A 17,587-nucleotide genomic window follows, 5' to 3' on the forward strand; every position below is an offset into this window, starting at 1 on the left:
TTTTGTTATAACGCTTGTTTCCAGGGTGAACTTTGAAGAAATGCCATACTATGTAGCAAGAGTAAAAAAGCATGTGCATACTGCAATATTCATTCAATAAGCAGCAGTAAAAGAAAAGTCACATTAGGGACACCTGAGTAAGGATGTCTGTCAGTTAAGCCTCGGACCTCGACTCAGGACAAGATCTCGCGGTTCACGGGTTCAAGACCTGTGTCGGGCTCTGTGCTCACAGCTGGGACCCTGAAGCCTGCTTTGGATTCTATGTCTCCCTCCCTCTCTGCCCCCTCCCCTGCTTGCGCTCTGCCTCTCTCTCTCTCTCTCAAAAATAAACATTGCAGGGTGCCCCAGTGGCTCAGTCGGTAGAGCATCTGACTTCGGCTCAGGTCATGAACACACGGTTTGTGGGTTGGAGCCCTGTGTTGGGGCTCTGTGCTGACAGCTCAGAACCTGGAGTCTGCTTTGGATTCTCTCTCCCTCTCTCTCTGCCCCTCCTCCGCTTACACTCTGCCTCTCTCTCTCTTTCTCTCAAAAATAAATAAAGATTAAAAAAACATTAAAAAAGTCACATTAGACAGTAAAGTCAGTGAGTTCTTCCTGTGCAAATTTTGTTACAGTTTGCTAAATTTAGCAGAGATGAATACACTTGAGGAAAATTGTTGGAAGACAAGCACATATTATAGTTGTCTAATTTAGTTCTATTAATACTAGTTTTTTTCAGCAATTTTAGTAGTTTCAGCAAACAAACCTCCATATATGTTAGGGTTAATTAAATTTTAATGAATTTCACCCTTATTACTTTTATAGATACAGGAAGTCCCTTGTTTTCTGTTATTTATTGTGAAAGGAAAATACCAGTTTCTTTCCACAGATAATTATAGAATATTCTAAGTTGAGAGGGTGCTTATTTAGTCTGCAACCTTAAAAACCCCAAACTTAGTTTAAGGTCATAGAACCTATTAGTAGGCAGGGTTAGAATTTCTCTAAAAATTCAAGACATTTTACAACTATTTCAAATTTGAGGGAGCCGTGGGGAATAAAGATTGCAAAGGCAAAAGATTGCAATATAGACTGCAAAGGCAGCAACGTAACCAACCATTTTCTTGGAGGTATTTTCACATATATCTCTCTCACTTGAAACTAGTTTAGAATCTGTTGGCCACCAGGCTTTATGATCTGCCTTCCATTTTTTATCTACCATAAAAAATACTAGCAATGCACATACTCAAAAGAAATTTTACTATTTTATCCCACCTCAGTTTCATCCATCATCCACTTTGTATTCCCATTATTTAAAATGAAATACAAAACAATAGGAATCTTCAGTTAGAGGATAAGTCCATGTTTCAGTGGCACAAAAAACCATAACCATCAAATTGAGATTTTAATTGCGTACAAACGTTGATTATACATTTTTGACAATTTGCTTTTCATTCTTACGCTCCCCAAGTTTTTTATCATGGCTGAGAACATTAGGAAGAAAAAAATATGTATTATTTTTTTAATTCCCAAATTGAAAAGGCTAGAAAACAACAACAAGAAGCCAAGGTGAAATTGCCAAAGGTGATTAATAATACATTTATGAAAGGTACATGAAAATAAGTGACAACAAAAACTATTTTTATGGTAATCTCACATCCTACAAATGATGAAATGAAACTCAATTGTCACGGCCTGGCTTCTACTTCCAATCTTTCGATCGTGGGTCAGGGGCGAGGAACACGTTGTTCTCATTCTCTGAGATTGGTGCTTTTCATCTAAAAGCAGAGACCGTGGTGGTGATGGAGCGTAAGGCCACGAAACCACGGGACACCGGGAGGAAGAAAAGCCAGGTATCCCCATTCAGGATGCTCTGCTTCGCTTGTGAGGACCGTCCTGTGGGTACACACTTGGAAACGGGATCCTAAAGCAGAGAAGAAATGGAAATCCTCCGGCAGGGCGAGCCGACTGACGAAGCAAGCGGGAAGGTGAGGCGGGACAGGATAACTCCTTCACTACGGCGGGCTCTCGGTTTCAGTGGCCACCGTTCTGCCACCCACGTAGCTTTCTAAGCCACTTGCAGGTTTCCTGGCGCTTTCATGGGGTCGAGCGGCTGCACGAAGAAGCCCCGTATGCTGAGTCCTTTTCTCCTTCCCTTGGGAGAGCGGCTCCGCGGCCCGGAGAACTGGCCCGCGGCTAACGACGACGCGCTGGCTCGGCAGGGGATTGCTTCTGTCTGGGGCTCGGCTGAGGCGGCGTTCGCGTCCCGCGCGCACCCGCTCCGCGTTCTCCAGCCAATCCGCCGCTACTCGCGCGCCCAGGAGCGTTCCTCCGTCCTTCTCGGGCTGGGCCGCCTCCTTCCCGCTCCCAGTACTCTGCAACCCGAGCTCTCACACCTCCCCTCACTCTCCACGAGTTCCACGCCTCGCGGAGTAGCTCCGCCCCTGTCCCCGAGTCCGCCCCCGCAACCCTCCGAGCGTGTGCACTCCTTTCCCTTCACTCTCCTGCTATCTAGCCGGTCTCGGGCTCGCTCTCCGCAGAGCGGTCTGGGTCTCAGCGGCCTCGTCGGACGCCTCCGCGCGCTCTCCCCCTGCGGCCCGCCCCCCGACCCCTCTACCGCAGCTAGCCTCCTCCGACCTGGACGCGGAGTCGCGCGCTCTGACTCCGCCCCCCCCACCGCGGACTCGCGCACTCCCGGCCGGGCCTCTCCCCCGCGCAGGCCGCGGAGCGCCCGGCCGCCTCCCCCTCCTTGCCCGGTCGCCGCGAGCTCCCCGGGCGCTCTCGCTCTCGCGCTCTCCGAGGCGAGCGCGCTCCCGGCCCGCGCGCTCCGGGCTCCGGCTTCTCCCGGCTCCTGTCAGTGCGGTGACTGCGCTGGGAAACATGGCGACCGAGGGAATGATCCTCACTAACCACGACCATCAAATCCGTGTCGGAGTCCTCACAGGTAACCGGGGGAGGAGGTCCGGGGCCGTCGCGGCCGCTGTCCCCGACTAGTCTCAGGCTTCTCGTCTGTGGTGACTCTTCTCTGCGGCCTCGGGAGGAGGGAAGACTGAGGAGGGGGACGGGGGGGCGCGTTTTACAACCGCTGAGAGCCGCCGGAGGTTGGGGTGTTCCCGCGGGCCCCCCAGGAACTGGGGTCGGCCCGTGGGACATCAGGCCCCAGTGCCTTCGCAGCCGAAGTCCCTGGCCCCCGGGGACTGAGGGGCTGGTGCGGCGGGCGCTGCGGGGCTCCTTGCTGCCGGTGCAGGCGGCGGGATCCCGGCTCCGCAGCCTGAAGCACGCCGCTCTGACTGGCCGGCGCGCTTCCTCCGCCAGTGCTCGTCTTAGAGAGGGGGGATTCCCGTTTCCACCCCCTCTCTCCCATCCCCCCTCCGCTGGCGGCCCCGCGCTGCTGTAGCTGTGCTTGCCCCGGGCACGGGCCGGACACCACACTGGGGAATATCAGGCGAAACTCTGCTCTGCCTCAGGCTACCCGTCGCCAGTCGGGCATCCCCTCAACCACCCGTGGGACACCCCTTGTCTGTCCCGAGAGGTGGGGGATCGCTTGCACCCAGACCTCGGAAAGTGTCTGCATTCCGCCTTCCCCAGCAAAGGGCCCTCTCTCTGCCCGCCTCTTGGTTTTCTTAGAGGGACGGGCTGCACCCTGCGGCCGGGGCTTTTTATTTGAGAGGGTAGGATTCCCCGACTTGGGCTTCTCTGTCCCCCTCCTTTCTGGGAACCCCCCTCTCCGGTTGGTCCCAAGGCTTGTGAGCAGCGCACTTTTCCTGGGTCTCGTTTCCCTCCCTCGCAGAAGCTGTGTGTGCTCTGCATGTCTGATTCCGTTGCGTTGTATTTGGGTAATATCCCTCAGTTCGGCGGTAGGCAGTTGCTGCAGGGCATGACTTCCGAGATGAATAGCAAGCCAATTTGTTGGGGGTTCTGCTGTGGTTCTGTAATTGGCAAGGTTTGTGTGTAATTCAGTGGCGAAGTGGGGGTTAAAGAACTATATTTGGAATCTGAGGGCTTAGTTTGGAGTGAAGGAAATCCAAGGCACACTTGCTGTGATTTTGGAAAAAGAAGAGATGTAGACGGGAATCCTTGTGTCTCCCTAGTCCCCCGCCCCTCACTTCTTATTTTTTTTTTTTTCTCTTGTCAAATTCTGACAGGTTGAGACGGTGCTCGAGAAGGGACTAAATTGAATGAGACTTGCTTTTATTAGGTAGAAAAAAAAAAATCTCTGTCGGTAGATATTGAGTGGTAAGCTTATTTGGCTGCTGAGTTTTATGAAAAGGAGAGATCCGTGGCACCCCTTCCTCTCTTTTAAGTAAAAGGGTTGCCTTGCCGTGGTATTCTTTCCAGATGTTAATGCTGGTTGGTTGAATTCTCCTAATGGAAAGCCCCTGGGATAGAGAAACTAGTGTAAGCCAGTTGCGGGGAAGGGACCCCCCCGCCAAAGCAGATGATGCGCTGTTCTCTTCTTTTGGTGCTGAAACTGTTGCCTTGTGTGAAGATTCAGTTGTATCAGAATTCTTAGAGTTGACACTGCTGATTTTCAAAGAATCTAATCACGGGTGTAAAAATGTACAGCCTCTATCAGCCTTCAACTTGCTCTTTACAGTCCAGCCGGTTTTGAAAAATGATAGAGTAGTAAGAGTGAAGCTTAATAGAATCCAAAGTATTTCAGCTGTTCATGGAAACGAAAGGTCAAAGCTGTTTTCAAGTTAAACCATAGCGTTTAAAAAAAAAAAAAACACGTATTTTTTTGTTGTTGTTAATTTAAGCTTTCCCTAATAGTTTTATTTAGTGAATCTTCTTACCTGGGTAAAGTGACACAGTAGATAGGTGTACAGAATGCTTTGAAAGATAACAGCCCTTATCTCTATCCCTACAGTACAATAGGGATAATACTGGTATGGAAACAACTAAAGAAACAATGTATGTAATTATTGTGCTACTATTTAAATAAATTACGGTGTGTTTGAGGGCTAAATGTAAAAGGAATTCCATTCCCAGATGAATTAGGAGCAAATGTGACTATCTGAAGGGAGAATTTGGTTCATTTACTAAAGGTAAGAAGAAACTGGCATTTCAAAGGGGAGTTGAAAGTCAGTGGCAACCTTATAAATGAATATATTGTGAGGATGAGGTTCTTGAGCAGAATAAAAATGAAATGCAAAGACCTTGAAAAGCTTAGGTGGAATAGGTAGGTGGCACAGGCAAGATGTCAAGGAGAAAACTTTGGCAGTGGAATTAACAGTAATCTGGAGAAGCTGTCTCATGAAAATGAGGTACAGTAGTTTAGGGGGAAAAGTCTAGGGTCAAGAATAAGGATATAGCTGAAGGAACGAAAAAGAAGTTTCAGAATTGGAAGAAATGGTAATGGAGGACAATAGTATGTGATGATAAAATGGACATGTGAAGTCAGAAATAACTTATGTTTTTACTTGAAAAGTTATACTCAACTTCGACAGAGCCTGGAAACAGAAGAATCAGAGGAAAGAACACAAGTTCTCAGTCTGCAAATAGAGGATTTTTATTACAGACAGCTTAAAATTTGTGGTCTTGATACTCCATGTGATTTTGTGCAAGAAAAAACCCTACAAAAATGAACCTATGTTGTGTGATTTTGTGTCTTATATAACTTAAAGTTTTGCAGTTTTACTGTGTAAAAGTTTTCTTTATTGAACTTAGTACTATGACTTCATACTTAAGAAAAATTGAATTAAGAGGCCACACTTAAAACTGTGATTTTTATGAGTTATAATTTGTGGCTCTCTTAGAGGCGGAGAGCTTGTTTTAGAAAATATCTTCTACATGCTTCATGATAATGATGTTAAGTATTTTATCTATTTTAAAGAGGTGATTGAAAGTATTGTCTACCTATGCACACATTTTACAATGTGTTTGTATTTTGGTGAAATTGTGTTGTCATTTCTCAAGTCTTTAATTGACTTTCATTGTGACATTTTTTTATTATCTGTTAAAATCATATGTATACTTTGAAACTTCTCATCCTCTGTATTTTTTTTAGTCTTCATCTTGGCTATGAATTTTGCAAATAGATGTAGTATGCAGTCTGTTGAAATTCTCATCAAATATTAGAATTTTGAAACAGTGGTAGGAAAATATTTAGCAGAGGCATTTCTTTTTGCTTAATGGTCTTGAATCATTTTGGACTTGAAAATTAGATTATAATAATTAGTGTGACATGGCTATTTTAGTTATGCTGATTATTATCAGGAAAATGGGAACATTTAGGTACATAAAAATTGGTTATCACGGAAACATTTTAGGTTTATAGCAAACTCATTATATATTAATGTGTCACTTTTCACCTACTTTTTTCTATTTCTAAATAAACTCTTTATCCAGGGAGCACACTAGTTCTCTGTTAAAGCTTCACAGAAACATCAGGAAACTAATGAATGCATGCATTTATATAATATAGAGAATGAGAATAGAGATCTGTAATCAGTTGAAGATATTAGAACAAATATAAGACTAGATAATAGAGATTAAAAACTACTTGTAAAGTAGAACACCAAATATATTACATATAGGCAGTATTTTAGTCGTTCATAAATAAAGTCATTCAAAATATTTAACAGATTCTAAACCGAGGAGATTATAATCATGTAAGTCTAGAATTGTTGAAGCATTTATTTCATTCCTCAAGTTTATCCTTGTATATTTTCTGTAAAGCTTATTTATTGATGTTTATATATCTTTGTTTTGAGAATCGGTGTTGTCATTAACTAGGCAAATTAGTATTGCAAACTAAACTTAAATTCTACCGAATGGAATTTTGTGTTCAGGCAAACATACCAATATTGATCTGTATGACCATTGTTAAAAAGAATCCTATTCCTCAAACTAGGTCATTCTTCCACGAATTTTTGGTTGAAATCAACGTATTAGAGAATTAAATGTTTAGCTAAAGTAGGAAATCATTAATTTCTAACGAATATACTATCATCACTGGCTAACAACCTTATAAGCTAGCAGTACCTATGTTGTTATATATTAAGAGTTTTAAGTATATTAAAATCGTGTATGACTATTTGACATTAACTGAGGTGTGGAGAATCAACAGTATGTTGCTGGGGAAGAAACAATGAATAAGAGTCTAATTTTATTCTTACTGGTGATACATTCGTATTTAAGGTGAATAAAGTACTTTGTGAAACACTCAGTAAAATAGACAAAACTTATACTTTCCTCCTGTAAATAGGATTGAAGAACAAGGAAACATATTTGGAATTTGAGCTGTTAAAAAAAAGATCCTAAAAAAGAAGCAATAAAACCACAAGAGATTTTTTTCCTTCACATCTGGGCAGAGAAGATACCACAGAAGAAGAAAAGATTATTTAACCTGCTCAAAAGTATTTGGGACTGTAGTTAGTATGGATAGCATGCAGTCTTGTTTAATTTTTGAGCAACCACCCCAAAAGCAAAAGTCTAATGAAGTATCTTCATGTAGAAGTTCTATCCAGGTTGTTCAATGAATTCATAAGTGAATTTGTGTTCAATATATTAATTTTAATTAAACTTTCTTAAATTTTATAATTAAACAATCCAGTTATTTTTACAGTTTTTCCAGTAAGTATGCATTTTGAAAGAATGGAATTAAACTTACTATGTGCTTTAAAAAAAATTCCTAATTTGAAAAATAAGGGGGCAAGGAAATGAGATGTGGTAAAAAGGGGCATTATACAATTTGTGTCCTGCTTTTCATATTGGGTACATGATATTGTGTCAAGGGATACTCTTTAAGGATTCTAAGTCTTAGAATCAATTTTAGTCTTACTAAGTCTTAGTATCAATTTTACTTGACAATGTATAATTTAAACCGCTTTAAGTATGTGTAAATTAGGAACAGAATGTAGAATTCACATGAATTGTTAAGATAAAATTAGAAACTTCAAAGAAATTTCAAGTCAACCCATTTTATAGCTCCAGACCTCATCAATCTTCTCTGTTATTGGTCCTTTGACACCAAAAATTTAAGGAGCACTGGGTCATGGGAAGAACACTAGAAGACTGGCTTTCTGATGCTAGATTGGCCAGTAAAGTTTTGTAATATTACTTAACTCTTAGCTTTTCTTACCACTAACCAGAAGGAGTCATTCTCTAAGATCACTTTAAACTCTCATGGCAATGTTTCTATACTTTAGCATCTTGAACAACTGGAAAGAGAAATATTGGATATCAGACTTAGTTAATATTTTTTGTCTCCATAATGAAAATCATGATGGGAGGGGTTAGAAAAATGCAAGAGAATAAGAAACAGAAGAAAAGATAAAATTTTAGAGGTTAAGTCCTGTCAGTATAAACTGAAGGAAAAATATTTAGATTTTTTTTCATTTGGAAATTTTTGTGTTGGGGCACCTGGGTGGCTCGGTTGAACTTCAGACTCTTGATTTCTGCCACATGTCATGATCAATCTCATGACTCGTGAGATTGAGCCCCACGTTGTAGGACTCTGCTGATAGTGTGGAGCCTGCTTGGTTTTCTCTCTCTTCCTCTCTCTCTGCCTCTCCCCCTCTCATGCTCTGTCTCTCTCAAAGTAAATAAACATTGAAAAATTTTTGTGACATTGATAATCCTCTGTTATCAGTAGTTTCAGTCTTATACTTAATTTCAGACTTAGCTCAAGCATTACTTCCTCAACAAAATCCTAGAAATTATTCTCTACAATGATGTCTTTGTTTTCCTGCAGTATTTATAAATGTTGTCTATACCCTGTAATCATGTATATGTGGGAGGCTACAAGGTATAGTTTTAAAAAAAGACAAAAGTACTTTAGAGTCAAACAAACTTAGATTTCAGACCCAGATTTGGTCTTTATTTTGGGAAGTCATTTAATCTCTCTGAATTTCAGTTTCCCTCTCCAAAATGAGGATGGCAATACTTATTTCACAGAGTTGTAAGAACTGAGATAATGTATGTGAAAATGCCTACCATATATGTCTAACTTGGAGTGTATATTTAATAATCTTCCTTTTCTCATCATATGTTGCTTTGATGCAGTTTGGTAATGTCTTCATGTATAAACATCTTAGTCAAAGTAGGTTTTAAAGTTCTTAAAACAGAAGATTGTGTGCTTTACGTCTTTTGTGTCCTTTTGTTGTAGCACCTACTAATGAAGTAATGGCGTAGGAGATGTATAATAAAAAAATTGGGTGGTGTGACATTTATATAGTGGCTTAGGAAGCAGCTACCCAAAAACACTTAGGTTAACCAGAACTTCACTGTTACTAGTAAGAAGACGGTTCAGGGGTTTAGTATTTTTCTATATATTGCTAGTAAGAGGATGATATTAATAATGTGTATTTGAAACATTTTTATACTATCAGGTTTGATATCTTAGTTGCTTCTTAGTTGATGGGCAAGTCTTACGAGGATTACTTTAGAGTAATTTTATAGTAATTTTTAAAAATGTCATCTTAAAAAACGAAAAATTTATAGGTTGAAGAAATTCTGAAAATGTTATTTTGAAGGTCAGTTCTGATGGTCAAAATAGCATAAAATAGGAATCAAAAGTTCTACGTCTTCTATGACTTTCAAGACACTTAACTGCATTTTACCTCTGTTTCCTTAGCTTTGAGTGGGGGTAATTGTGCTTACTTAATAGAGTTAATGTGGCGAACAAAGGAAATAATGTATTCAGTATTCAACATCTATGTGCTAGGGTCTGTGCTAAAGTGAGGGATACAATAGTGAATGAGACAAATACAGTCCTAGTCCTTTTGGAGCTTCTATTTTAGCATTAATAGGAACACGCTATTTAGTCAACTTGGATATTGACAAATTCATGCTTCATTTATGTTGCATTTCAAGGAATAAAGTGCTTCTATATTTTCTTTTTGATGTAGATTACTTAAGTATAAACATCAAAACTTTTCGTGTAAAGCCATCTGTGACACAAATTTTTAAACCATTACATATTTCCTACTTTCTAACAGAAGATGTTGAACATAATTTATTTTTGTTCAATCAGGTTTAAGTAATTATAGCTAACAATTATCAGGCCTATATACATGGTATAAACATGTTCAATTTGTTCTAAGCATTTGGCGCATGTTATTTAATCCTTATGGCCTTTATAAGTTGCCCTTCACCTTCTAGTTTCTAATCTATACCCTTGGGAAGCACACAAACTACCTTGCTAAGAATTAAATATGGTAGCATATCCATTTAGACTTGCAGGTCTAAAGAATGATTGTTTTCACTTTTGGGTTGAGGGCATTAGAGAAGGAATGGTTATTACTATAAGACTAAAAGAAATTTACGTATTTCTTTGTACTTTGACATTTCAGGATCACGGCTAATTGTGTCTGCCTGATGCTGAAAATGTTCATAAAAATGCAGAAACTCATGAAAGGAAGAGACCAGCTTGAGTGCTAAGTGGAAATGTACTGTTAAGTTCTTTTTTTTTTTTTTTTTTTTTTTTTTTTACAAACAGTAAGAAAAAAGTATACTTAGAATTAATGATCTTTAAAGTCTAATTCAGGTTAAGAACTTTTGGATATCTTGGACATAAGAAATTGAATAGGGTAAATACTATTTTCAGACACAAAAAGGATGAAACATTAAAAATGTCGGGGCGCCTGGGTGGCGCAGTCGGTTAAGCGTCCGACTTCAGCCAGGTCACGATCTCACCGTCCGTGAGTTCGAGCCCCGCGTCAGGCTCTGGGCTGATGGCTCGGAGACTGGAGCCTGTTTCCGATTCTGTGTCTCCCTCTCTCTCTGTCCCTCCCCCGTTCATGCTCTGTCTCTCTCTGTCCCAAAAATAAATAAACGTTGAAAAAAAAAAAAAAAATGTGATCACCTTTCCTCCCTTCCACTTAAGAGTCAATAGTGAATTTTGATCCTAATGCAAATTTAAAAAATTATGCTATGATAGCATTGATGTCTCCATGATAGTAGTTACATTTGAATTTAGTTGCAAATGGGATAGCTTCTGAATACTTAGCATGTTGTTAATGAATTTTAAAAACTTACGGAGTATGTTTGTGTTATTGTAAAATATGTAACAGTTCAGAAAGGTAAAGTGTAAAATTAAGCCCTACCACTCTACTTTCCCAGTCTCTTTCTCTCTAGTGTTAATCATTTTTAAGATTTTTAATTTTGGGGTGCCTGAGTGGCTCAGTTGGTTAAGCATCTGACTTCAGCTCAGGTCATGATCTCATGGTTCATGAGTTCAAGCCCCCCATGGGAATCTACTGTCAGTGCAGAGCCTGCTTCAGATCCTCTGTCTCCCCCTCTCTGCCCCTCCCCCACTCACTCGCTCTCAAAAATAAACATTTAAAAATAAGAAAAAGATTTTTATTTTTGTTCTTCTGTATACAAGCATATGTTTATTACATCAGAGTTTGCAAATTGGCAGACCAATGGCCATAACTGACCAATACACATGATTCATTAGGCCCCGGCTGTGTTTTTACAAAAAAAGTGTGTTTCTAATATTTTAAAAATATATTTCATATAAACCCATATTTTTAACTTTTTAAGATTCAGCAACATGGCAACCTCTTTTTCATATGACAATAATTGGTTAAGTGGTTGTCCCCTGGAAATAGAGCATGTGTTCTCCAGTTTCTCTCAATTCCCACTGAACCTATTTATATTCTTTACCTAGCTCTGTCATTTGAATTTGTGATCTTTGCTCATACATAGTATTCTGCACCTACCACCCTTTCCAGCATGTCTTGGACATGTTTTCATATTAGTGAAAATAATAATAGTTAACTTTTTTGAGAGCTTACCAAATGTAAAATGCTTTTTAGAGCCTGTCATAGAGCCTATTAATTTAATCCTCATAATAGTATCACTGTTTTACAGTTGAGGAAATTATAGCAGAGAAAGATTAAGTAATTTGCTCAAATTATTTTGATGGGCAAAATTTAAAGGCCAAGCTGCAAGTCAAACCCATGTAGTCTCTTCCTAGAGTGTAAGCTCTTAACACATTATACTTCTTGGCATGTAACAATTAGTTCATATAGATATAAATTTTTCTTTTTATGCTGTATTTAATCATCACTCATAGGTTATTCTGTATTTAATCATCAATCCTCAATTGATGAACCTTGAGATTTCTAATTTTTCACTGTGACAAATGTTGTAGACAGTAACATTGTACATTTATCATTGCATATTTGTGAGTTTTTTTAAATGTGAGATTAATTACTCTAGACTTTTTGGGTCATTGGTATATGAATTTTAAAATTTTGATAGAAATTAGAAACTTGCCTTCCAAAAATAATGTACTAATTATAATTAATATTCTCCTCTTCATTTGGTATGATCTTTTTTGTTACTTAACTGGTTCTTTTGAGATCTCTTTCTTGAATTACATATGTGGATTAGTACCCTTTTACTGCAAATGACAGGTACCTAGCTCAAAATTAAGTGAAAATGGGAAGTTACTAATTTACGTAGCTATGTAGGAGTATAGAGGAAGAATTGATTTTAGGATTTCAAGCAGTGTGATCAGGGAATTAATATAATCATGAACTCTTACTCTTCATTTCAGTGCTTTGTTTTCCTGAGTATGATGCAAGTTGCTCCTTTGTCCTTCTTTGAACCAATCATTATGACTAGGAGAGTGAGTACTTTTTTTCCCTAAGAATATAGTCTATTACATCTTTTCCTTTTTCTCCTGCTTTCTCCTTTTCCTCTTTCTCCTGCTTCTTCCATGAAAAGGGTTCTCTGGCAGATAGTTATAAATTCAAACTGGAGCAAGTTAAGTTGTGAGAATTAGTGGGCTAAACTCAGGACCCCTTAATATCAATAGTGGCTAATTGATTTGTCAGTTAACTATGACTGACTTCCACTTCTTCATGCTGTGTTTAAGAATGCTTATGTAATGACATTTTAGAATAGTAATATACGTGTAATAGTAAGATTTTACTGGTTTTTACAACAGCCTTTTTACGTTACTTTATTTTACACTTATGATCAGTTATGGGTCTTTAGTCTTTTTTTCCTATGAACAATCTCTCCCAGTGTTTTCTAAATTTTGTTCTAGCAACACTTCTCTGGGAGATATTACAATAGGTATGGTGTGAAGAGGTTTTTCTTTTCTTTTTTTTTTTAATTTTTTTTAATGTTTATTCATTTTTGAGAGACAGAGAGAGACAGATAGGAGTGGGGAATGGGCAGAGAGAGAGGGAGACACAGAATCTGAAGCAGGTTCCAGGCTCTGGGCTGTCAGCACAGAGCCCGACGCGGGGCTTGAACTTACGAACTACGAGATCATGAACTGAGCCGAAGTCTGACGCTCAACTGACTGAGCCGCCCAGGCGCCCCAAGAGGTTTTTATTTTCAAATAAATTTGAAAAAAAGTGCTGTATAACATCCCTTTTTTTGGAGATTCATAGTATATTAAAGCATATTAGCATATTAAAGACATGAGTGATATTATGGTTGTGGATCCTGTTGAACTTTAGTGTTTCTAAAACTTTTTGAGAATGGAACACTTTCTCAAGGCACACCAGAATTCAATACTTCTTTGGGAAATTGTGTTTTTTTTCCCCCTATAAATGGTCTTCTGGAAGTCCGTGTAAGACCCTTATATTTATTCTTTTAGCTTTTTGCTGTAGAAATAGTGGTTACCTATAATAATCTCCACCATGAAGATTCTTTTAGTTTGGATTTGTGTATATATATATATATATATATATGTATGTATATATACGTGTGTATATACACACACACACACACACACACATATTCAATTGCTTACCAATTCCCATTTCTTTTTTTTTGTATTAAAATATTGACTGAATATATTATTCAGAAAATCTGTGATAGCGAAAACTAGAAAGAGCAATCTTGTTTTGTTATTATTATTACATGAGAGAGAACATTGGATCAAATTGTTTCGGATTTTTCCAGTGGGAGTTTGGTATCATTATCTGTGAAGTGTGAAGTTGAAGAGATGCTCTCTAAAATCTCCTTCAGCTCTAAAATCTTATTAATCTCAAACTCAGAACATGCCTCATATTTACCATTCTATTATTGCTTGTATTCATGTTATCTACAATCTGTTACTGACAGCACAATTATTGATCTGAAATGCCTTCCTTACTTCAAATAGGAAAAATTGCTAGACATCGACACTGACATTCATACCAAATATAAATGGAAATAAATGTCTGTTACTTCCACTGCATAATATGTGCAATTTATTTCCTTCAATATCACATGCTACAGAGTTCAAATCACAAAGTGCTTAAGATTTGGAATAAACATTACATACATGTAAGTGTAATAACTGTCAAGCTTAGAAGAATGTTAGTGATTTGGATGTATTGAAGTATTACATTTTTCTTCTTTAATTAACAGATATATATCAAGATCTGGAAAGCCAAGATTAGTACTCCTCCCCTGCAAAAAGTTGTAAATATTTCGCTTACATATTTAAAATAAAGCTGTTGTAAAAATAAGACCTATAATTCTAATGAACACTATTGTTTTAGGATCACACAGATACTTGGAATAGTGGGTTCTGGATTAGACCACCTGGGTTTATACCTAAATTAAATGAAGTTAAATTTTTAGAGTTACTTAACTTTTCTAAGCTATGGTTTTCTCATCTGAAAAATGGGGAGTAATACCAATGCCCTCCCTAGAGGGTTGTTGTGATAAGTGAGATAACTGTAAACATTTAATGAACATGCCCACATAATAAGTACTCATTAAATGTTTGTTTATTGTAATAACTTTGAATGTAATTACCTTTATAAACATGGTAATGGAAATCCATAAATATAACTGCTATTATTATTATTATTTTATTATTATTTTTAAGTAAGCGCTTTGTGTGATGTGAGGCTTGACTCATGACCCTGAGATTAAGAGTTGCATGCTCTACTGACTGAGCCAGTCTGCTACCCCACTAATACATCTTTTAGATAACTGATCTAGTCATGGTTTATCTTCATGCTGTTTTTCCACTATTTCGTATTATCTTCTTTTAGGAGCAGCATTAAAGATTATTATTATACTGGGGTTGTCTTGATCTAAATTCTTATTTTCTATCTTAAATTTTGGGCTGTTAGGGTAAGAAGATGGTATTTGTAGTGTAATAACTAATGACAATTTGAGATTTTTGATATATACATTTAAAGTAAGGTATAGATGGGAAACTGTTTCTGATATTCTTTAAGTCTTATTAAGATCTGTGGAGAAAACTGCCTCTACCTATGTGGGTAATTTAATGGAGTTCTATTCTATAGTAAAGAAAGTAGAAAAGTTTTAAATATTATACAAATGATGCAGTAATACAGGGCGGTAAAGCAATAGTAAAATAAAACTACATAGATGATTGTTGATTTGTAGAAGAGAGATTTTTAATTGGTAGATGAGGAAAAGAGTAAGCCCCAGGGATAAGGAGCCAAGACTTGGGCCTGATTGTGCTTGGATTGAAGTAACAATTAGTTGGGGTATAAGGCAAAGGAATATTATGTATAAAAAGGGGGAAATGCTTATGAAATATCAGATGCCAAAAGAAAATCTGTAGAATTTACAGCATTGTGCAGATCGGTCTGGGAAGTATTATTAGGTGGAAAAAAACCCTGTCAACTATACATTGTGGTGAAACATTCATGCTTTTCTGATTTTTAATGCAATTCAGAAGTGGGTCATATCTAATATATGAGAAACTTGAAATGGAGATCCCCTACCCGCATAGTAGGAACTGATAAGCAAAATAATTATGGATCTGATTTTATTACTCTGTTGTTTTCCTGCCCATGATTAATATATTAGTCTGACTGTAGTCTGACTTGTTAACAAACAATACAGACCAGTTCAATATTGTCTTAGTCCTTTTGGGTTGCTCTAATAAAGTACCATAGACTGGGTGGCTTATAAACAACAGAAATTTATTTTTCATGTTTCTAGAGGCTGGCAAATCTTAGATCAAGGTACCAGCAGCTGATCTGATGTCCAGTGAGGGTCCACTTCCTGGTTGATAGACAGCTATCTTCTCTTTGTCTTCTCACATGGCAAAAGTGGGAGGGGAAGTCCCTGGGTCTCTTTTTTAAGGGCACTAATTCCATCCTTATGACCCCATCACCTCCCAAAGGCCTCACCTTCAAACATCATCCCACTGATTTTCACATAATGAATTTTCGGAGGACACAAACATTCAGCATGTGGCAAGCATGTGATTTGCTTCACATTATGTGAGGCTAAAACCACTAAATATTTATAGTGTCATCCATCCTTTGAGTATGAGGAGTTAGTTGTAAAGTAGGTTTACATTTTAAGTCATTTATATATTAAAAACACTTGCCAAGTACTGTATGATAGAATTTACCAAACTTTTTCTGTAAAAGGCCAGATAGTAAATATTTTGGGCTTTCTGGACTATATGATTTCTGTCACAGCTATTCAGGTCTGCCTTTGTAGCATGAAAGTAGTCATAAACAATATGTAAATGCATGAGCACAACTGTATTCCAATAAAACTTTATTTATAAAAATGGATTGTGGGCCAGAGTTGGCACAAGAGCCATAGTTTGCTAAACCATGCTCCAAGACATAGTCTGTGTTAGAAAAGTATAATTCCAAATTACTTGTATGTGAATTGAACTTTTATGTTAGTTAAAATTTGCATTTATAAACCATCACAAAACTTAGTGGCTTAAAACTACAGTTTAATGCCTCTCACATTTCTACAAGTTAACTCAGTGGTTCTGCTGTAGGTGGCATTAGTTGGGGTTCTGGTATAGCTGCAGTCGTCTGGAGGCTTAAATGGGACTGTTGTCCAGGGCCTTGGTTCTCCTACATGTGGATTTATCCACATGGCTGATTCATTAGCCTCATGGTGTGATGGCTGGGTTCCAAGAAGCATTCCAAGAGCAAGCATTATGAGAGGGAGGAAGCAGAAGCTGCCAGCCCAATTAAGGAATAGGCCTGAAACTGGCACAGCTTCATTTTCACCATTTTTTATTGGTCACAGCACTAGCCCAGAGTCACCGTGGGAAGAGACTAGGAATACTAGGAAGAGTGGTTAGTTGGGGGTCGTCAAAGTAACTGTCTATCGCAGAATTGTTCAAATTGAACTAGCTTTAGTAAAGAGGAAATTTGTTATAAGAATAATGGGGTGTCTAATCTCATAAAACCTAAGTATAGGATGAAGCCTTAGGAATATTGGATCTAGGGTTTGAAGGTCCTCAGGACTGTTTTTCACTTTTGCTTTGTTCTGTAAGTTTTATTTTGTTTCACCACAGATTTGCCTTTTTCACAATGGAAAAAACAGTGCCATCAACAGTTTCTATATTATTTATATCTTCGCATTTCAGCCATCCAGAGAAGGACTGACTTTATTTTCACAGTTGTGTTTCTAAAATTTTTGAGGAAGAACTTTGTCCTGGACCAGTCATTTGTGATCAAAGGATAGAGGTTATGCTGTACCAACCATGTGGACAGGAGCAGGGTCAGTTAACAGAAAAATGATGCTGAATATGTAATCCTAAAATAGTTTACTTATTTCTTCCCTAACCATCTGTTTATTAAGATAAAATAATTTCATAAATAATTTGTTTCCCCACTGCAGGACTAACTTACTCCTTTCTTCAGCTATCTGCCTACAGATATTTCATTTTTTGGAGAGTAGACTA

General features: G+C 38.3%; 1 protein-coding gene across 15 annotated transcripts in view; it reads left to right on the forward strand.

Annotated features, from left to right (window-relative positions):
* Positions 1-2,295: 2,295 nt before the first annotated feature.
* The window catches only part of GPHN (gephyrin), a 621,678-nt gene continuing 606,386 nt past the window's right edge, over positions 2,296-17,587 (forward strand). For 14 of the 15 annotated variants that reach the window (XM_078448105.2, XM_078448106.2, XM_078448109.2 and 11 more), the window contains exon 1: positions 2,296-2,920. In XM_078448105.2, the coding sequence (XP_078304231.1) occupies positions 2,857-2,920 (64 nt within the window). In that variant the 5' untranslated portion in view covers positions 2,296-2,856. Of the gene's footprint in view, positions 2,921-12,490; positions 12,563-17,587 lie in introns of all 15 variants that reach the window. The other variant, XM_078448108.2, reaches the window with a different exon arrangement.

The sequence above is a fragment of the Panthera onca genome, chromosome B3, assembly GCF_046562875.1.
Source record: "Panthera onca isolate mPanOnc1 chromosome B3, mPanOnc1 haplotype 2, whole genome shotgun sequence".
Taxonomy (NCBI): domain Eukaryota; kingdom Metazoa; phylum Chordata; class Mammalia; order Carnivora; family Felidae; genus Panthera; species Panthera onca.